Source organism: Leopardus geoffroyi, chromosome A2 (genome assembly GCF_018350155.1).
Source record: "Leopardus geoffroyi isolate Oge1 chromosome A2, O.geoffroyi_Oge1_pat1.0, whole genome shotgun sequence".
Taxonomy (NCBI): Eukaryota; Metazoa; Chordata; class Mammalia; order Carnivora; family Felidae; genus Leopardus; species Leopardus geoffroyi.
In genome coordinates, this window is record NC_059331.1 from 21,250,485 (window position 1) to 21,273,146 (window position 22,662).

Genomic DNA, 22,662 nt, shown 5'->3' on the forward strand with positions numbered 1-22,662 from the left:
GCTCCGTGCTCAGTGTGGAGCTCAACACAGGGCTTGATCCTGTAACTCTGGATCATGATCTGAGCCAAAATCAAGAGCCAAAATCAAGACTCAACCAACTAAGCCACCCAGGTGCCCCTCACCTGAGGACATCTGTAAGACAAGATAAAGCCAAGCTTTAGTTTTCAAGGCTTCCTGAGGCTACAAGAACAAGAGATATAGGTCAAGGCCCACCAAAAGCTGGGATTCCAAAGGCCACAGTTGCTGTGTAAGTGGGAATTCAAAACAATTCAGCCTCCACCTCAGCCTCCACACAGCTCAACCTGTTCCTATCTCAAACCATGGCACTGCAGGGAGAAGGAGAGGTATGGGAATGCTCTGCTCTGAGAACTCTTCATAAGCTAGCCCTAACAGAGACAGGCCAGTGCCTGGGATAAGCAACACACTTCCCTGAATGAACTCAACTTCAATATAAGCCTCAAAGGATCTCTAGAGATCAAGTTCCAAGAAATATGAGCTCAAGGTTAAAATCCATGAAACACACAAGAGTGATGTCAGCAGAAATGACCACAAAATCAGACATGAAAGTATTTCAGATACTGGAACTATCTGCCACAGAATTAAAAATAAGTAGCTTGAACACGCTTAAAGAACCAAGGGGGTAGAAAATATAAGTACAGAAGACCCTGAAAAAGAAACTATTTCCAAAATATGAAAAATACAAAATTAAAATGTAAGAACTGAATAGATTAGTTTAAGAGCAGATTACAAAGTAAACTGGCAGAACTAAAGAAATTACCTAAAAAGTAATATAGGAGGGGCACCTGGGTGGCTCAATCAGTTAAGCATCCGACTTCAGCGCAGGTCATGATCTTACAGTTTGTGGGTTCGAGTCCCGTGTCAGGCTTTGTGCTGACAGCTCAGAGTCTGGAGCCTGCTTTGGATTCTGTGTCTCCCTCCCTCTCTCTCTCTCTCTCTCTCTGCCCCTCCCCTTCCAAAATAAATGTTAAAAAAAAAAAAAAAAAAAGCAACACAGGCACTATAAAGGGAACTATGAACTGTTAGGAGAGACAGAGACCTGAGGGAGGTCTAACAGAACTCCAATCAGAGTTCCATCAGGGGAGAGAGAGAGAGGAGTGGGGCAGGGGCAGTATACAAAGACATAACAGCTGCAAACTTGTCACAGTTGATGAAAAACACCAACTCCAAAGATTTAGGAAGCCCTACAACTTCCAAATTATACAAAGAAAAAGACATTCATATCTAGACATATCACCATGAAACTATAGAACACAAAAGACACAAGGAAGATACCAAAGACAGCCAGAAAGAAAAGATAGCTCACCTTTAAAGGAACTAAAATTATACTGACAGAGAACTTCCTGATGGCAATAAAAGAATAAAGAATAGGAGCACCTGGCTGGCTGAGTAGGAAAAGCATGTAACTCTTGATCTCGGGGTGATGAGTTCAAGCCCCACGTTGGATGTAGAGATTATATAAGATAAATAAATAGACTTAAGAGGCGCCTGCGTGGCTCAGTCGGTTAAGCATCTGACTTCGGCTTAGGTCATGATCTCACAGCTTGTGAGTTTGGGCCCCGTGTCGGGCTCTGTGCTGACAGTTTGGAGCCTAGAGCCTGCTTCAGATTTTGTGTCTCCCTCTCTCTGACCTTCCCCCACTCATGCTCGCTCGTTCTCTCTCTCTCTCTCTCAAAAATAAACACTAAAATAACTTTTTTAAAAAGAATAAAGAGTATAATGCAAATAAAAACAAATACCATATATAAAACAACATTACTTTATGGGATTAAAAATCTGTCACAACAGTGGCACCTGGCTGGCTCAGTTGGTGGAGCATGGGACTCCTGATCTCGGAGTTGTGGGTTTTAGCCCCACGTTTGGTACAAAGATTACTTAAAAATAAAATCTTAAAAAAAACCCTGCCACAACAGAACTAAAATACAAAACATCAGTAGCATAAATAGGGAGATCTGAGTGGAGTTATGCTAAAGTCTTTGTGTTTAGAGGGAGGTTTAAGATGCTGATTAACTTTTGACTTTGATAAGTTAATTATGCATATTAAAACTTCTTAAGAATAGATTATCAACAGATCTTAGAATCCCCAAATCACAAGAAGAGGGAATAATAACAAAATGAAACCAAAAGGCAGAAAGAAAAACAAAATAAGAAAAAAAATTTTTACAAAATGAAATAGAAAGCAGAAATTTAGATGACAGGAATACATCCAAACATAATGCTAATTACTAAAACTGTAAAGACATGAAATGTTCCAGTTAAAAGGCAAAGATTATCACCTGTATTAATAGAAATTCATGTATATGCTGTTTACAAGTGATATATCAGCATGAAAAGGTTGAAGGAAAAGAAGGCAAAAAAATAAACTAGGTAAACATAAAAATAAAAGCTGACATAACTACACTAATATCATATAAAACAGACTTCAACAAAAGACACTAGTAATGATACAACAGAACCCCCTCAAAACTTCAATTTGCTAGGACAATATTAACAATTTTAAACTTGTATGCTCACATTTGCATATTAAAACTTAAATAATACACAAAAATACATAAAGCAGGAGGGCCAGGGTGGCTCAGTCAGTTAAGCATCTGACTCTTGACTTTGGCTGAGGTCATGATCTCATGGTTCCAGAGTTCGAGCCCCCTCATCAAACTCTGCTGATAGCGCAGAGCCTGCTTGGGATTCTCTGTTTCCCTCTCTCTCTGTCCCTCCCCTGCTTGCTCTCTCTTGAAATAAATAAAAAAGATTCTCTCTCTCTCTCTCTCTCTCTCTCCTGCCCCTCTCCCCTACTTTGCATGAGCGCTCTCTCTTAAAAAAACCAAAAAAAAAAAAACTAAGAAAGCAAGCAAAAAAAAAAAAAAAAAGGTGGTATAGTGATATAATAGCGTATTATATAGTCATAAGAAGGAATGAAATACTGGGGCACCTGGGTGGCTTACTCAGTCAGTTGAGCCTCTGACTTTGGCTCAGGTCATATCTCGTGGTTCCTGAGTTCAAGCCCCACATCGAGCTCGCTGCTGTCAGCACAGAGCCTCCTTTGTGTCCTCTGTCCCCCGCCTCTATCTGCCCCTCCCCGACTTGTGCTCTCTCTCAAAAATAAATAAAACACTAAAAAGAAAAGTTGGGAATGCAAGCTGGTGCAGCCACTCTGGAAAACAGTATGGAGGTTCCTCAAAAAACTAAAATTAGAACTACCCAATGACCCAGCAATGGCACTACTAGGCATTTATCCAAGGGATACAGGTGTGCTGTTTCAAAGGGACACATGCACCCCTATGTTTATAGCAGCACTATCAACAATAGCCAAAGTATGGAAAGAGCCCAAATGTCCCTTGATGGATGAATGGATAAAGAAGATGTGGTATGTACACGTACACACACACACACACACACACACACACACACACACACAATGGAGTATTACTCAGCAGTCAAAAAGAATGAAATCTTGCCATTTGCAACTACATGGATGGAACTGGAGGGTATTATGCTAAGTGAAATTAGTCAGAGAAAGACAAAAATCATATGACTTCACTCATATGACGACTTTAAGAGACAAAACAGATGAACATAAGGGAAGGGAAACAAAAATAATATAAAAACAAGGAGGGGGACAAAACAGAAGAGACTCTTAAATATGGAGAACAAACTGAAGGTTACTGGAGGAGTTGTGGGAGGGGGGATGGGCTAAATGGGTAAGGGGCACTAAGGAATCTACTCCTGAAATCATTGTTGCACTATATGCTAACTAATTTGGATGTAAATTAAAAAAAATAAAAAATAAAACAAGTTAAAATAAAAACAAACAAATAAATAAATAATTTAAAAAAGAAAAAGAAATGAAAAGTAAGGAAAGAAGTACTAATATATGTTACAGCATGGATGAACTTTGAAGACACCTCCGTGAAAGCAGCTAGTAACCTAAGGCCATACAGTATTCGATTCCATTTACATGCAGTGTGCTGAACAGGAAAATCCACAAGGAAAGAAAGTAGATTAGTGGTTGCCAGAGGCAGGGAGGAAGGGAAATGGAGAACACCTGTTAATGGTATGGTTTTCATCTTGGAGTAGTGAAAATATTCTGGAGGTAGATAATGGTGATCTTTGCACAACTTTGTGAGTATACTAACCCCTCCCAGAATTCTACACTTTTTTAAAAAGTATGAATTGTATCTCAATTCAAGAAAAAAAAACATATATATGCACACTACACAATACTAAGAATAAATGTAATAACATTTTGCAGAATCTTTATGAAGCTTTACTAAGATAAATTAAAGAAGACTTAAATAAATGAAGACATATCAAATTCAAAGACTGGAAAAGTCAGTATCACAATTATGTCAATTCCCCAAAATATGATCTAAGGAGTCAATGCAATCCAATAAAACTTCCAACAATTTTTTTGTGCTTGACCTAACACACTAATAATATATACATGTATGAGAAAAGGGCTGAGAAGGGGCGCCTGGGTGGCTCAGTCGGTTAAGCATCCGACTTTGGCTCAGGTCATGATCTTGTGGTCCGTGAGTTCGAGCCCCGCGTTGGGCTCTGTGCTGACAGCTCAGAGCCTGGAGCCTGTTTTGGATTCTGTGTCTCCCTCTCTCTCTGACCCTCCCCCGTTCATGCTCTGTCTCTCCCTGTCTCAAAAATAAATAAAAACGTTAAAAAAAAAAAAAGGGCTGAGAATAATCAAGAATGATCAATAACCAGTGCTTTCCTTACCTAATAAGGAATTATAAAGGCATAATAATTAAGGCAAGAATGTAATAGCCCAGTAATAGATAAACTTGCCAGAACAAAAAGAACAAAATAAAAGGCCAGAAAGGGACCCATGAGTACATGGAAATGGTGTCAGCACTGACAGAGCAAACAAATATGGAGAGGTTGCCACTTCAAAGTGCTGCTTATCCCTGTTAGGAAAAAAAAAATAGGTCCTTACCTCACAGAAGACACCAAAAGCCAATGTGAGCTGCCTTAAAGGCTTACATGCGAAAAACAAACAAACTTTTACGAGAAAATATACAAGAACTTTTTTTGTTTGTTTGTTTCAAGGTTTTAGTTGAGTTCTAGTTAGTTAACATATACTGTAATATTTAAGAGAAGAATATCTTTGGGCGCCTGGGTGGCTCAGTCGTTAAGCATCTGACTTTGGCTCAGCTCATTATCCTACAGTTTGTGAATTAGAGTCCCACATTGGGTGAGCTCGTGCCCCACTTCAGGTGAGCTCATGCCCCACTTAGGGTAAAACATGAGCGGCTGGTGAGCTCCGCTTCTCTCGCTCTCTCTGCCCCTTGCTCACCTGTGCCCTCTTTCAAAAAAAAAAAAAAAAAAAGAGAGAGAGAGAGAGAGAGAGAGAGAGAAGACTATCTCTATAATCTTTGAATAAGAGGGATTTTTGAAATAAGACACAAATAACAAACTACAAAGACTAATAAGTTTGATTATATTAACATAAAAATATTCTGTTCATCAAGACATCACAAAGAATGAAAATAGCTATATAGTGGGAAAAGATACTTGCAACAAATATAACAAAAGAGGATTAGTCTCTACAGTATATAAAAAATTTCTAAAAATATGAAAATGACAACTCCAGAGAAAAACGGGCAAAAGATTTGAACAGACTCAAAAGTAACAAAAATGGTTCATGTTATATGAATCTTCAGTCTATTTTATTTTCTTTAACATGTTTATTTTTGAGAGAGCACGAGTAGAGGAGGAGCAGAGAGAGGTGGGGACAGAAGATCCAAAGTGGGCTCTGCACTGACAGCAGTAAGCCCAACGTGGGGCTCGAACTCAGGAATTGTGAGATCATGACCTAAAATGAAGTCAGATGCCCAACCAACTGAGCCATGCAGGTGCCCCCAGTCTCTTTATTTTTTTTTTTTTTTTCAACGTTTATTCATTTTTGGGACAGAGAGACAGAGCATGAACGGGGGAGGGGCAGACAGAGAGGGAGACACAGAATCGGAAACAGGCTCCAGGCTCCGAGCCATCAGCCCAGAGCCTGACGCGGGGCTCGAACTCACGGACCGCGAGATCGTGACCTGGCTGAAGTCGGATGCTTAACGGACTGCGCCACCCAGGCACCCCTCCCCCAGTCTCTTTAGTAGCAAGAGAAACACAAACTCAAACCACTCAATGAGTAAACACTACTTACCTACCAGACTGATAAATATTAAAAAAGCCAAATTATTATTAAATAGGATACCTTCCAAATTTGATGGTTTCTTACCTTATAATAGGCCTTTGCATTGTTAAAAAGGAGCTGGAAGTCAGCAGTCAGCAGATTAACATCATCATACTCTTCCATTTTTAACTTTTGTTGGATTTTCATCAAATCAATGGGCTGAGAAACCACTTCATAATAGTCTGGTTGATTTCTGTTATAATTTTTTTAAAAAAGGTATTAGTCCAAAGCCTATGAAAAGTTATATTTCAAAACTATTTTTTGTCCAACATTCCAAGTGACAGAACATATTAGACTTATTCCCATTATTAGAACTAAAAGGAAGTAACAAAAGGTGCATATGCAAGGCCTTTTTTAAGTATATGTTAGTGACATAAAAACCTAGCTTAACGCTTGTGATGATCATTTATATGCTAAATATTTAAGATTTAGGGCACTAACACTAAAACTATATGTATCTTCTGCAAATGAAAATAACTTACCTTTCATGTTCAATAGTGGCTGAAAACAGATTCAGGTTTCAAAACTCTTTAAAACTTATTTTCTGTATGACCTTCACTATCCTCCCTTCCAAGAGATAACTACCATCCTGGATTTTGTATTTACCATTCCTATGTGTTTTTCTTTTTTTAATAGTTTGGTCATGTTTATTTGTTCTTACGCCCTTTCATCTTTGGTAAGCTCTTTGTGCCAAGGACCACATCTTTCTTCTTTGTAAGTTTAGTAATTGATATTAGAGAAGTTTACATATAACAGGCACTTGATAGTACTTGGCAGAAAAAGCTCCGTGGTCACCAAGCAAAGGTCATACAGGAAATTTCAAAAGTAGTGTTTAAGTTTTTTTTTTTTTTTTTTAATTTATATTGAGAGAGAGAGAGAGAAAGAATGTGAGCGCACACACGTGTGCCGGAGAGGAAACGAGAGAGAGGACAGAGAACCCCAAGCAGGATGTCAATGCGGAGACTGATGTGGGGGCTTGATCTCAGGAACTATGAGACCATGATCTGAACAGAGACCAAAAGTCAGACACTCAATAGACTGAGCTACCCCGACGTTTTCATGGTTTTTTTTTTTTTTAATGTTTATTTATTTTGAGAGAAAGAGAGCATGAGTGGGGGAGGGGCAGAGAGCGAGAGGAAGGAAGAGAATCCCAAGCAGGCTCCATACCGTCAGAGCAGAGCCTGACACAAGGGTCAAACTCATGAACTGTGAGACCAAAACCTGAGCTGAAATTAAGAGTCAGATGCTTAAGTGACTCAGCCACCCAGGTGTCCCTCAAAGGCAGTTCTAATGATAATGTCTTAGGTTGGGTTTTGGGTTCATGGATGTTTATTCTTCTTCTTTCTGGCTTTTTTTCAAACAAAATTTCATGAGACAAGTATATAAGTGACTATTTCTCTCAATTCTCCTTCAGGGGTAGGTAGTTAACTCCATTCTAGATGTGTAAGAAACCTGTTATTACATACAAAGAATGTCATGGTCATTAAGGCTTTACTCTCTCTTGGGACTGTGATTGACATATTATAGCCATATATGTAGGATATATTTAATTTTTAAAATCATTTTATTCTGACATAAAAATTGCAGTAATAGTACAAAGCGTGTTTCCCGGAACCACTAGAAAGCTGCTCAGATGAGGTCTTATCACCCCTAAATAGTTTAGTATTTCCTACAAACAAGGACCACTGCTCAACCAACAAAATCAGAAAACTGACTTTGATAGTATCACTATCTAATCCTCAGACCCCATTCATGTTCTGCAACTGTTCCAAAATTGTCTTTTATAGCAAAAGGATCAAGTCCAGAATCGCATGTTGCATTTAGTTCTATTTCTTTAGTCTCCTTCATTCTGAAACAGTTCCTCAGTCCTTCCTCAACTTTCAGGATCTTCATACTTTTGAAGATTACGGGCCATTTATTTTATAGCGTGTCCCTCAATTTGAGTTTGTCTGTTTTCCCAATGAATAAACGCAGGTTACGCTTCTTTGGCAGGACTATGACAGACATGATATTGTGTTCATCACACCTGATAAAATATTAGGTGGCACACAATTTCAACTTGTCTCAGTACTTAGGTGAGGCTGAATTTGGTCACTTGATTTTAGTGATGTCCACCAAGCTTCTCAATTGCTCCCTGTATTTTATAGAGCAGTACCTCCTGACTATATTAAGTCCATTCCTAATCAATTTACTCATTTATTTATATCCATATGGATTCCTGGATTCCTATTTGGAAGTCATTAAAATCCATTAACTATTCTGATGTTCAATCTGTTCAAGGTTGGGCCAGTTGGAATCCTTTCAAGATGGTTTCTATTCTCTATGTCCTTTTGACACCCATCACCCTTTGAACATCTGCTTACTTTCTGGCTGCCTAAGATATTACAGGCTCATCTTGTACTTTCCCTGCCATTAAAATCAGCCATTTCCCCAAAGAACTACTGGTGTGTTGCTGCTCCCAGGCTGTCTCAATGGACAAAGCTGCGGATAGACATAAGCTCACTTATACCTAAATTTCTATTACCAACATATGTTGGAAACCATGAATTCACACCAACGTTTCCAATTCTAATCCTACAACAGAGTTCATTCTAGTTTCCTTGCCATATTTGTACTCCCTTTGTCAGATAATGAGAAGCCTGGGTCATATTATTCACAATGTATCTACTACAATGATTCATCTCCTGTATGTAACCAATCTCCTCTTGCTGCTGTCTACCCGGACCCCACAAGGCTTCTCCTCACCTCACTAAGGCTATAGCCCCCTGCCTGGGCTAGGTCACAACCCCAGCAGATGCCCTCCCGGCCCCATCCATGATAGGCCACTACCACCACCGCTCTCCCAACATGGACATCCTCCCCTCTCCACTCAGGCCTCCAGACCCTGTGCCAGGAAGTCCTTCCACATGACCCCCCACTTTCCCATGCTCAAGCTGACACTCCGTGACGTGATACTGCTACTGTCCAAATCCTCTCCCCAACACCCCAACACCTGTCTTCCCTGTAGATGTTAAGCTTGCTCAGTCTCACCTAATGGCTCCTGGATTAAGTTCTTCAGGAAGAGAAATGAGGAGGAAGAACAAACTGAATTTTTTAAAACTTTTACCAATTATTTATGATTTTAGTGAACTATAAAATTAAGTATGAGGGAAATAAAAGGAGTACTCATTCTGCTATTCAGACAAAGTATAAGAACATAAAGGTCTTAGCGAGTAACAACAAAGGACCACCTAGGCCTAATATCGATGTCATCAGTGGCATCAAGGGACCTTGCTAGGGTGAGCGTTAGGGCTTTGTTAACCTGACGTTTACAATGGCTCTCTCCACCTGGACCTGACGGGCCACAGTCCACTGCTCCTTGCTGAGGCTGGACCTCAGCAGCCTTTCAGGCTTGGGAGATTATCTGTAGACAACTGAGCACCCAATGAGTACATGTGCCTAGAAAGAACACTCTCTCCCAGAAGCTCTGTGAGAGCGCTCCTCACAAACATTTTCAGACTTACCAGACAAAACAGAAATCAGGATCCCCAGATTTCACTCTATGTGATAAGGTTAAAACAAGGTCCTCATCTTTTGAAAACGAAATAGTTCTACTAATTTTTCCCGCTTAAATCAACATACTGAAAAGAATAAAATAAAAATTGTCCCTATTCATCTAGAGGTAAAAGCACAATCAGTATTCTTTCAGACTTCCAGGCACACACATACACAAACAGCACTGTGCAATACATACATGTTCTTGCATAGCAGCTTTTCTCTTTCAACAATAGGCGAGGGCACCCTGCTATGATATGGCAGCAGAACAGTCAAACCGGAAGTGACATTTTTAACCAGAAAAGTGAAAAACACCAGGCTTGACAGGCGGAGCCTACTGGCTATCCCCAAATTCATTTTCCCTTATCCTCAGGATGGCAGCACTCTGAGCTGCTGTGTGGGTACTAAAGAGCATATTCCCCAGCCTTGCTGCACCCAAGTTCTGACCAATACAAGAGCCAAGGTGTACGATACCCTTAACAGACTTTCTTTTTCCTATGGGCTGAAAGACAGCTGTGCTGGTGAGCCATCTCAGGCTATACAGCTAAGAGCGATACCCCAACGACAGCAAAAGAAAGACGGTTCCTAGACCCTGAGAACTTTACAGAACTTTCATATGAGAAAAAGCAGTTTTTCTTGTTTCGGCCATCGTTAATTTGGGTATCTTAGCACAAGTAGCTTAATATACTAATCAAAACAAAGTCTCAAAAAGAGATTCACAATTGTATAGCTCTGAGCATTACTGCTCCCCACAAACTCTTAAGAAAACATACCCATTCCAAAGAAGGTAGAGCTGTCCTCTGGTACAGCACTGGGGGAAGGCAATCAGTGCTCACAGGGTGCCACATCTTGGGAAGCTAGAAGACAGTGCTCTAGCACCCAAAGTCTGTATCCTCCACCCCTCAGGACTCACTAACCTGCTGGGGGTGGAAGGCAGCAGATGGGCAGTCCTTTTCAATGAGGGGCTTGTATGCTCCAGTACGATGCTGTTCCTCTATACAACATACTGGTTAAGAGCACTGGCTCTAGAATCAGAAAGACTGGAGTCTGTACCCTGGTTATCTTTTAGTAGTTCTGAGAACTCGTGCAAGTTCTCACCTATAAACCATGATAATAATATTTTACAAGTTTGAACAATATGAAGAAAGTACTTGGCAATATATCTAATATATAGTACGAAATAAATATGGGCTTTTATTATATGCTAACTAAGTAACTTTTAAAAGATGACTATGATAAACCAAATGAAATCTGGAGAGTTACCTCATTTTAAAAAGAACCCTTCTTTTTTAGCCATGACTAATTTACATTCTTTAATTCAGGATGTTGTGCTGTGTTCTTAATGGCTCTGCTCTCTGAGGTGAAAAGTTTGCCTTCGACTTCAACTTGCTGGTTACCCACTTTGGCATTAACAACCACAAATGAACCTAAATCTTTAGTTAACTCAATGTACTAGTTTCCTAGAGCTGCTGTAAAAAGCTACTACAAACTTAATGGCTTAAAACAACACAAATTTATTATTTTACAGAAGTCCAAAAAGGGTCTTGCAGGGCTAAAAATCAAGATGTTGGTGTTCCTCCTGGAGGTTCTAGGGAAGAATCCATTTCCTCACCTTTTCTAGCTTCTAGAGGCTGCCTGAATTCATTGGCTTGTAGCCCTCTTCCTCCATCTTCAAAAGTCAGGAGTGTAGCATCTTCAAATCTCTCTCTGACTCTGACTCTTCTGTCTCCCTCCTCTCTGTTTAAGGACTCTTGTGATTACACTGAACCCATCTAGATAATCCAGGATAATCTCTCCAAGTCAGAGTCAGTTGGTTAACAATTTAATTTCTTTCTAGCATGTAATCTAACATATTTATAGGTTCTAGGTATTGAAACATGGACATATCTGGGGACCATCATTCTGTCTACCACACTTCTGTATGTTTTCAGAACAAATAACTTCAACTTCCTGAGTTAGAAGGGAATAGTGATGTTATCTTGACAGCAAGAGAAGAAGGAAGTTCTAGTCAGGGAGAACATAGCTTCTAAAGGGAGGTGTGTGCAATGTGCATACTAGGCCAGCAATTTTTTTTTTTTTTGTTTCACTGGACTACAGAAGTCAAGCCCAAGAGTACGGGGACAAAGCAAAAAAGCAAATGAAAACAATGACTGTGTGCTCTCTGTATACTTTGAAAAATTTACTTCTTTTAATGATAACAGCTATAACTTTAATGTTACCTTAAATGCTATAAATAAATTTTAAAAATATGCTTCACTCTCAAGAACTAGAGAAAGAACATAAGCCCCAAACCAGCAGGAGGAAGGAAATGATATATAGAGATAAAAGAAAACAAAAAATAGAAAAACATAAAAATCAATTAAAGCTAAGAGTCAGTGTTTTGAAAGGATCAATATAATGGACAAACCCTTATCCAGATGAACTAAGAAAAAGAGAAGACTTAAAAAAAATCAGAAATGCCATTAAAACCAATGCCACAGAAACAAAAAGGATTATAAAAGAATACTATGAATAACTGTATGCCAATAAAATGGATAACTTAGAAGAAAGGGATAAATTCCTAGGAACATAAAACCTACCAAGACTGGATATGAAGAAACAGAAAACCTGAATAGACCTGTAACTATTATGAAAATTGAACCAGTAACCAAAAATCTTCTGGCAAAACCACTGGGTATTTACCCAAAAAATACAAAAACAGTAATTCAATGGGATACATACACTTCTACGTTTACTGCAGCATTATTTTATAATAGCCAAATATGGAAGTAACCCAAGTGTCCACTGATACATGAATGGATAAAGAAGACATGGTATATATGTACAATGGAATATTATTCAGCCATAAGAAAGGAATCTTGCCTGTTGTAACAACACGGATAGAGCAGGAGACTATAATGCTAAGTCAAATTAAGTTAGAGAAAGACAAATACCATATGATTTCATTCATATGTGGAATTCAAGAGGTAAAACAAGCAAAGGAAAAAAAAGAGGCAAACCAAGAAAGAGACTCTTAACAAACTGAAGAACTGAAGGTTACCAGAATGGAGGTGTGTGGCTGGGGATGGGAATACTAGGTGATGGGGATTAAAGAGTACACTTATCGTGATGAACACTGAGTATGTACAGAACTGTTTAACCACTATATCGCACACCTGAAACTAATATTACACTGTATGCTAACTATACTGGAATTTAAATTTTTAATTAAAAAAAAAAAACAAAAAACTCCCAGAAAAGTCCTGGACCTAATGGCTTTATTGGTGAATTCTACCAAACATTTAAAGAACATTAATCCTTCTCAAACTTTTCCCAAAAAATTGGAGGAAAAATTTACTTATTTTGTGAGGCCAGCAATACCCTCATACCAAAGCCAGCAGACACTATAAGGAAAGTATAGACCAATGTCCCTTATGAACACTGATAAAAATTCCTCAACAAAATACTAGCAAAATGAAGTCAGCAGCATATTAAAAGGATAATACACCATAAACAAGTGGGATTTATTCCTGGAATTCAAAAATGATTCAACCTACGAAAATTGATAAAAGTAACTCATCACAGTAACAAATGAAGGAAAATAACCTCATGATCATCTCAATTGATGCAAAAAAAGAATCTGACAAAATTCATGATAAAAACTCTCAACAAATTAGATTTAGATGGAAAGTACCTCAACATAATTAAGGCCATATATGAAAAGCACACAACTGCCATCATACTCAAAATCATGAAAGACTGAAAGCTTTTCCTCTAAGTTGAGGAAAAAAAACAAGGATGTTTGCTCTCACCACTTCTTTTCAGCACATTACTGGAAGTCCTAACCAAAACAATTAGGCAACAAAAAGAAAAGCCCTCCTAATTGAAGAGGAAGAAGTAAAATTATCTCTGTTCACAGGTAACATGATCTCACATGCAAAAAACTTAAAGATTAAAAAAAAAAAGTAGAATAAGTGAATTTGCAGTTTCATTATACAAAATTACCACATGCAAAAATCCATTGCATTTCTATACACTAAGACTGAACAATCCAAAAAGGAAATTAGGAAAACAATTCAACTTTAATACCATCAAAACAAAAAACAAAACAAAAAAACTTATGAATAAACCTAACCAACAAGTTGAAAAACTTGTACACTGAAAACTACACATTTCTGTAAGAAATTAAAGACATAAATAAATGGAAAGATATCCCATGTTCATGGATTAGTAAACTTAAGTACTGTTAAAATACCAATACTACCCAAAGCTATCTACAAATTCAACGCAATGCCTATCAAAATCCCCACAGCATTTTTTACAGAAACAGAAAAATCCATCCTGAAATTCACATGGTATCTCAAAGAGCCCCAAACAGCCAAAACTATCCTGAAAAGGAAGAACAAAGTTGGAAGACTGTATTAGGGTTTTTCAGAGAAACAAAACCAACAGGAGATACACACACACACACACACACACACACACACACACACGTATGTTATAGGAATTGGTTCATGAGATCATAGAGGCCAACAAGCCCAGGATCTGCCATCTGCCAGTCAGAGAACCAGAAAAGTCAGTGGTATGTATAATTCAGTATGAGTCTGAAGGCCCAAGAACCAGGAGCTCTGAGATCTAAAGGCAGGAGGAGATGGATGTCTCAGCTCAGAGAGCACTAATTCATCCTTCCTTCCCCCTTTTGTTCTATTCAAGGCCTCAGGGCATTGGATGATACCCAACTGCGCAGGTTAAGGCCATCTTCTTTACTCAGTCTACCTATTCAGATGCTAACCTCTTCCAGAGACATCCCTATAGAGGCACTCAGAAATGCTTCCCCAGCTATGTGGCCATGCCTTAGCCCAGCCAAGCTGACACATAGAATTAACCATCACAATGACTCATACTTTTGATTTCAAAACTTACTACAAAACTACAAGTGTAGCAAGGATATGGAGAAATTGGAACCTTTGTACATCGTTAGTGGGAATGTAAAATGGTACAGTGATGTGGAAAACAGTATGGTAGTTGCTCAAAAAATTAAAAATAGAATTACTATAAGATCCAGAGATGCCACTTCTGGGTATATATCCAAAAGAACTGAAAGCAGCATCAGAGGTATTTACACACCCATGTTCACTGCAGCATTATTCACAATAGCCAAGAGGTGAAAGCAACCCAAGTGTTTATCAATGGATAAATGGACAAACAAAAGACAGTATATCCATACAATGGAGTATTATTCTGCCTTTAAAAAGAAGAAAATCCTATCACATGCTACAACATGGATGACCATTAAAAACATTATACTAAGTTAAAGAAGCCAGTCACAAAAGACAAATATTGTATGATTCCACTTGCATAAAATCCCTAACATAGTTAAATTTAGAAAAACAAAGTGTAATGGTGGCTGTCAGGGGCTGGGGGCAGGAGGAGAGGCATTGGGAGTTCTCTAATCGGTACAGAGTTTGAATTTTGCATTATGAAAAAGTTTTGTAGATCTGTTGTACACCCATGTGAATAAAAAACACTCAATGAACTGCTGCTGTCCACTTAAAAATGTAAAATGCATAAATTTTACGTTGTGTATTTTACAATAAATTTTTTTTTAAATATGCTTCACTGCATCTTGACAACTAAAACTAAAATGGGGACTCCAGTTATCATTTAAGCCATTCCTTCTAAAAAAACTCAACTACCAAACACCATAAACATGGACCCAGGACCAAATCCCTCCCATTCACCTTCCAACTCACCTTCGCTTTGGTGCCCTAATGAAGAGCTCACAGAGTAGCCTGCCCTGCTCATCCTTATAGTCTCGAATGGTGTTGTAGAGTTCATGGCACACAGCAATCTACACATATGAAAAGATGAAAAAAATCACCAGAAATGTGAAAACAGAGCCAGTGTAGGTATAAGGACTATCCTTAATAAAAAGAGACCCCTAAAAGGCAAGCAGAGAAAATGGACAAATCCCCAAGTTCCCACATAGGATCCCAGGTCTGAAATGTGCTGACATGACAGTATCTCCTTATTTAAAATAATTTAACTTTGGCACCTGGGTGGTTCAGTCAGTTGAGCATCCAACTTCAGCTCAGGTCATGATCTTACAGTTCGTAAGTTCAAGCCCCACATCAGGCTCACTGCTATCATCCCAGAACCTGCTTCAGATCCTCTATCCCTGTCTCTCTGCCCTTCTCCCCCCTCTCAAAAATTAAAAAAAAAAACATCTAAAAATTTTTTAACAATTTAACTTCATGGGGTGCCTGGGTGGCTCAGTCGGTTGAGCGTCCAACTCTTGATGTCGGCTCAGGTCATGATCCCACAGTGGTGGGACTGAGCCCCGTATTGGACTCCACACTGAGCATGGAACCTGCTTGGGATTCTCTCTCTCACTCTCTCTTTCTCTCTGCCTCTCCCCCGCTCTCTCTCTCTCTCTCTCAAAATAAATAAAGATTTTTAAAAATAAAATAACTTATTAAACATTTTGGTATCTTTCATCAGATTTATGCTATTGGTGATTATTCTTTTAAGCTAAATCAGTTTATATCACTTTCTTGCTTAAAATCATCCAAAAGAGGGGCTTCTTACTAATCAGAGAATAAAATCTAAATTCGTAATAATGACCACAGAGTAGGTAAGGTAACTACATACTGTGGCTGGGCAGACTCTGCCAGTCTCCTTCTCCTTGACTACTGTTCTGTAATCACAACACAACAAACCCATTCCTGACCTAGTTCTTCTGCATTGGGTCCCTCCTCCCTGGAACACCCTTCCCCAGTATTCTGTGGGGCCAGTGCCTTCCAATCTCAAAGAAATGTCTCAAAGTTTGGACCCAAGAAGCCCAAATCAGCCAAACTCTTCTTCTTAACACTTAATATTAGTTGGGGGTACTTTATTATCTATTTGTTCATCTGTTTACATTCTCCTTCTGCTGCACTAGAATCTAAGCTCCATGTGAAAACTGGCTTGTCCTACACATGGCTATATCCCAACCAACAGAATAGTGAGTGCCTAGCACATGACAAGCACAAAGTTATTTGAATGAACGTATAATGCAAATACCAACATTTTAAAATTTTTTGTCAAAAGGTACAAACTTCTGGTTATTATAAATAAGTACTAGGAATATAAAGTACAACACGGTAACTATAGTTAATACTCCTATACTGTATATTTTAAAGTTGCCACAAGAGTAGATCCTAAGAGTTCTCATCACAAGGAAAAAAACCATTTTTTTGGTCATCTATATGATACGATAGACGTTAAACTAACTGTGGCAATCATTTCACAAAATATATGTCAAATCATTATAGTGTACACCCTGAACGTACATGGTGCTGTCTGTCAATTACATCTCAATAAAATTACAAAACAAATTTGTACATATTTCTATTTCATTGTCTGCCATTCTCTGGCCTGTTGAATTGCTAACCCATTTGGTTATTTTTAATTAGAATTAAGGTAAGTGCTTCAGCAGATTACACTCTTAGAAAAACATGTTTTCATCAAAACAGGAATCACTTTATGCAAATTTCCCATTCTAAATGTATTCAGAGAAATTACTTTTCTTGAGAGCTCCTGAATACTAATTTTTTAAGTGCATTATTGAATTATACCTGACATACGATATCATATGTACAACAATGATTCAATAAACCTACACATTATTCACTGCTCATTACAGTAAGTGTAGTTACTATCTGTCACCACATAATGTTATTACAACACTGCTGACTGTATTCTCTGTGCTGTGCTTTTCATCTCTGTGACTTTTTTTATTCTGTAACTGGAAGTTTATGCCTCTTAATCCCCTTAAAAAGGATAACCTATTTTACCCACCCACACCCACCCACCATTATTTCTTAACACTGAATTACACTATTACTGTTAAGATTGTTGGCTACATTAGGAAAGAGATTAGGAATATCTAGCCAGAGGAGAAAGAAGTGGTGAGGCCTGGATCTTAACTGCTTATCCTTAAAGGAAGAGCAGGAAAAGCAGGCAGAAGCTGTGGTGCCAGTTACTCACAGGATCTACAGTCGGAAGATTGGAAAGTCTCCTCCTTTTCCTGCTTGGGCCTGGTGTGGATACAGAATGGTGCCCGTCATCAAAGTCCCCGCTGACGCTACTAGAAGGGGAGGTAGCTCGTCTTCTCTTGGAACCCATGGAATCCAACTTCTTCTATAAGAAATAATCAGCCATGTTCTTATACTTAAATTTAGACACTGCCACCAAGCCCTCAGCTAACCACCTGCTACCAAGATTCGGGTTCACTTAGGAGGATATTTTAACTCTTGTAAAGAAACTTAACTGTCAAGTTTTTTCAGGGGAAATTCTGGACCTTGTTGGCTTTAGCCCCTTCACTTACCAGAATGCTACACTTTCAATTCAGATAGGACAAATTCAACAAAAGTAGATCCATTTATGTATCACCAATTTTGAATGACCCAATCACGTCTGGCTCCAAATTTACTCATCACTGGATTTTAAAAACCTGCATGTAGTGCAGAGCGGAGGTACTGATCCCTCAAGCCCCTGAGGCAGCCAGGCAGGTCATGGGGACAGAAACCCCAAGGCAATCACCTCTGGAGTCAGCAGCTTCATCTGTTTTCCCCAGTATGTCTTACAATTATGATCATTTTCCAGGTGGGCCATGATATGGAAAAAATAGAAATCAGTGCTTGAGGAAAATGAGCAGTGGCAGTGTAGAGGGCAGAGGACAATGAATCTTCTAGCATTTTAGATGAACTCTAAGAATAATGCACTGAAAATGAATTTTCTCCACTCATTAAAGAAGGCCACAACACATAGTCCTGGAAAACACTTAATGTGACTTACCACACCTATGTCAAAGAAGTAAAACTGCTTTCAAACTTTTCTGTCAATCAGACTGATCTCCTTTTCAGTCAGTCATATGAGGTATTCTATGCTCATGAATCTTAAAATCATAGCTTTAAGTTTCAACAGATAATTTGCAACAGTACCTCAGAAGTGAACTTTTAGGTCCTACTTGGCCTTTCAGAAGCACATAAATATTTGCTCTTGGGTTTAGGTAGGCTGTCTAGTAACTAATATTAACAAGACTTTACTAATGTACACATTTGATGGTAACACAAAAAATGCAACCATTAAAATGATCTGCTACAGCTACAGGGAAAAGGTATATGCCTGAGAAGGTTCTATAATGCTTGTACAATTTAACAATAGTATGAGATAGTATACTATGATTTCAAAGATCTTTCTCTAAAGCTAAAAGAAAAACCTGATCCCAGTTTCACTCATCAACATTCAACTTCAGTAAACTAAGACACAGTCAGCTGAAAGAATGGGTTGCCAGTAGGTATGGAGAAAAAATTGGGCATCTTCAGGGAACAGAAAGGAGGGGCAAAACCAACCAAAAAAAAAATTCTGATTACCAACTAAGAAGCAAGAGGAGTCCCCTACGTCTTCCTCTGAAATACAGTCCACATGGTATTTAAAAACAGCCTACCATGACGATATTCCCTCCTCTAGGCTTTGGTTTGTTATGAGGTATATTAGTTTGCAATTGGCTACAAGTGGCTAAAAGGTTCAACGGGCTTATGCCAAGGACAGCCAAGTTTTGTTGATTTTCTTTTATTTATAATAGGCTGATCAACTGGCCTCAATTCATTAAGATGAAGAAACTAAGGACCAAACCTAATTAAACAAGCTATGACAAGGACACAAGTGAATTTGATGAAAACAGGAGGGACTCTTTATGGAAAGGATAACAAAATTCAAGAAAAGTGGAAGGCAAAAGGCAGGGAAGGACAGAAAAGAGAAAAGGTGTAGATGATCAGTAATTTACCAGCTTTACCAGAGCACAACCAGCGCCTCGAAAAGCCAGTCTCCTCATTATGTCTGAAGGCCAAGTGAAGCCAGTGGGAGAAGGCAGGGCTTTAGAAGTGCTGATTCAGTGTTAATATATTCAAAACTGAAAGAGAAGAACAAAGCAGAGAAAGGGGAAATAAAAAAAAAAAAAGGTCAGAAGGAATAAAAATGAGTACGAATAGATAGAAAACATTCAAGTAGAACTGCTAAAGAAAGATAAGAGAACTGGAAAACATAGGCATATCAGTTCTCTTGAGCCAAACTGCTGCAAAGGCTCAGGCACTAACAGTACCTGACATTTCTTTCCATTTTAAAACCAAATGCTTTTCATATACTTAAAGAAGGCTCACTGAGATTCCACTTTACTCACATGGAATGACTGTCAATTCCAGGAATGAAGCATGCCTGCCCAAATGCCCCCTAGTCAATAAGAGCAGAGTTCAATCACAGAGCTGGAATGGAGAGTGAACACATGTGGAAGGCTCACATGTGACCCCAAGTGTTGGCAAGCTGGAACAAACCAAGAATGGCCCATGTGAGCAGAGTCTGGAAAACTCCTCCCCCCCTAAAAAAAAAAAAATTTCAGAGAAAGACATTTCTTTCCAAAAGTCCTATCAGCATTGGAAAGACACCACACACAAGTTTAGAAAGATTAAAAGCAAAACCTTCAATCATTTTGGCAGGTCAAAATTATCTTCATAAATAATCCAGTGAAAAGCAAATGACCAAAAAAAAGTAAATCATTGATGTGTATACCAGTTTAGACCACACAATATCCAAAACTCCTTAAACCATTCACTTTTTCTGGTAAAACAAGAAAAAGATGCAACTTAAGGGTAATTTTCAATTATTTTCTTATTCAACGGACACATTTTTAAACGTAGTTTGGAAGTTGGCAAGAGAGGCAATGTGACTTGGCAGGTGGGAGAGGTAACCGGACTTGAACTCAGAAGACCACAATGTGAGTTTCAAGTCCGCCACCTTAAATTATCTGTTTGATGTTGCTTGAGTCACAACCTCTCAGATCTGGTTCTTCACTTCTAAAATGAGAGCAGTCAGGTGTACATATCTCCTTTAGATTATTGGGACTGTGAAATGTACATGAAATCACTTTGAAACTTCAAAGCACAACAAAGAAGTTTCAACTGTAGGATTACATGCTCCCTGGGAACAGGAAGAACATTTTATTCATCTTTGTAGCACTGGCTTATAAAATAGTATTTGGCATAGCGTGAAAGATCAATTCATCTTTTTAATAAATGTGTTAAAAGTATACATAAGTGGGACATTTAGAAAAGTTTGTGCAATTTAAAAAGATTGTGAGCATCCCTTCAGCAATTCTTTTCCCATAAAGAGGAAAGACATCATGAAGTTCGGTTAGAAATTTTTAAATGGCACTGATTACAGTCACATGTCCAAAAGTCTGACAACCAATAAATTACAGTGGACACTAAAAAATAACTTTATAATGTGCAACTGGGAAAATATTTACTCATTATAACCATATGGTGTATTCTGACAGTTTATAAACTTTTAGTACTCTCCTTTATTTCTCATGATACTCAGTATCGTAATGCATGATTAAAATAAGAATATTGGAAAACAGGATTCAAAGGGGGAAAAAAAAAACCTTACAATCCTTTCTAGAAAAAACCATCCTTAACACTGGCATTCACAGTTTTCTGTATTTATTCTATGCTTTATTTACCTTTTTTAACAAAAGTGTTAAACCATATGTATTATTTTGCAACTTGTGTTTTAACTTGGGATTCTTCCGAGTCAACATTCTTCCACATTATGTTTGATGGCTTGATAATAGCCTATCATATACACATATACCACAATTTACTAATCTTGGAGTTTGGGATAGAATATTAATATTTGAGGTATTTTGTAGACCCCCAAATCAAAGAAAACAATCAAGGCCCTTCCATTTATCCACACACATATTTGTTACTGTTTTAATTGGAAGTATTTCTCCAAAAGATACTTTCTAATCTTCCTTTGAATCTTAAAATACTACAATACGTTAGCAAGTAATAAAGCAAAACCATACTACTCTTAATGCGGAAAAAAATCACCTCAAAATCATTTTTGAGGAGTCTTAGTTCTTTGGAAAATAAGTTGATAAGAATGTTTTATTCCAACATGTTTCTCTAACTACAGCAATAATTTCTGTATGTTTATAATACCATGTATTTGTCATTTTTCAGTATTTCTTCTACATTTTGCCAATCTTTCTTCATTAAATCACCAAACCTGCCCTATCACAACAAAACTACGCTTCTCTTACAGTAAAATACTTCAAGAGATGGACAATTAAAAACCAGGAAACGTACACAGTTTTAAAAGCTTGATTTTTTGTGGTGTTGCATATAAATAAGATACTTAAATATTTAGCCTTTACTATAAATACAAGTCCCATTGATAGAACATTCAATCTAAACACAGTCATCTGTAAAACGGAAAAAAAAAAAAAAATCACTAGTTGAGTTTGCGTCCGAACCGACAAGAAACAACAAAAAAAGGAGGCCCTGACCTGCGGAAGAAATGAAAGACTTTCCGGACCTGTCACTGGTACGGGGACTAAGGGAAACGTTGACAGCTTTGAAGCTGCCCGCGACGAGCGCTCGGCCAGCGACTGGGGCGGGAAAGAAGCGGAGTTTCCGGGCCGCGGCGCGCCTTTGTCCCGGGCCGGCAGGTGCGGCAAGGCGGCCGGGCCGTCCCGACGCCCGCCGCCGAGCCCCGCCCCGCGCGCCTGGCCCGACCGGCGCGTCCCCACGGCTGGGGCGGGGCCTCCGCTGCTGCTCCCGCCCGCCGGGGCCCACACAAAGGCCCGGCAGCCGGCCGAGTGGGAGCGGCCCCACCCGCCCCGGGCCCGGCCTTACCCAGCCGCTTCGCCGTCTGCAGCCCCGGCCGCGGTCGCCGACCGCCACGCCCCGCCCCGTGGCCGCCACGGCTGCTGCTATTGCTCCTCCGGCTGCGGCCGCTGCCGTCGCTCCAGCACCCGCCGCCCTCACCACCCTCACCCCTCCCGGTGCCGCCGCAAAACCAGTCCCGCGGCCGCCAAGCGAACCCGGCTC

General features: G+C 39.0%; 1 protein-coding gene across 50 annotated transcripts in view; it reads right to left on the reverse strand.

Moving 5' to 3' along the window:
* Positions 1 to 22,581, reverse strand: part of PBRM1 (polybromo 1) — a 116,809-nt gene extending 94,228 nt beyond the window's left edge. For 10 of the 50 annotated variants that reach the window (XM_045493116.1, XM_045493113.1, XM_045493127.1 and 7 more), the window contains exons 1-6: positions 22,119 to 22,296; positions 19,950 to 20,089; positions 19,557 to 19,682; positions 17,756 to 17,908; positions 15,481 to 15,578; positions 6,260 to 6,407 (exon numbers count right to left, since the gene is read on the reverse strand). In XM_045493116.1, coding sequence (XP_045349072.1) covers positions 6,260 to 6,407; positions 15,481 to 15,578; positions 17,756 to 17,908; positions 19,557 to 19,604 — 447 coding nt within the window. In that variant the 5' untranslated portion in view covers positions 19,605 to 19,682; positions 19,950 to 20,089; positions 22,119 to 22,296. Of the gene's footprint in view, positions 1 to 6,259; positions 6,408 to 15,480; positions 15,579 to 17,755; positions 17,909 to 19,556; positions 19,683 to 19,949; positions 20,090 to 22,118; positions 22,334 to 22,467 lie in introns of those variants that run through there. The other 40 variants (XM_045493099.1, XM_045493095.1, XM_045493098.1 and 37 more) reach the window with 17 other exon arrangements.
* Positions 22,582 to 22,662: the final 81 nt, after the last annotated feature.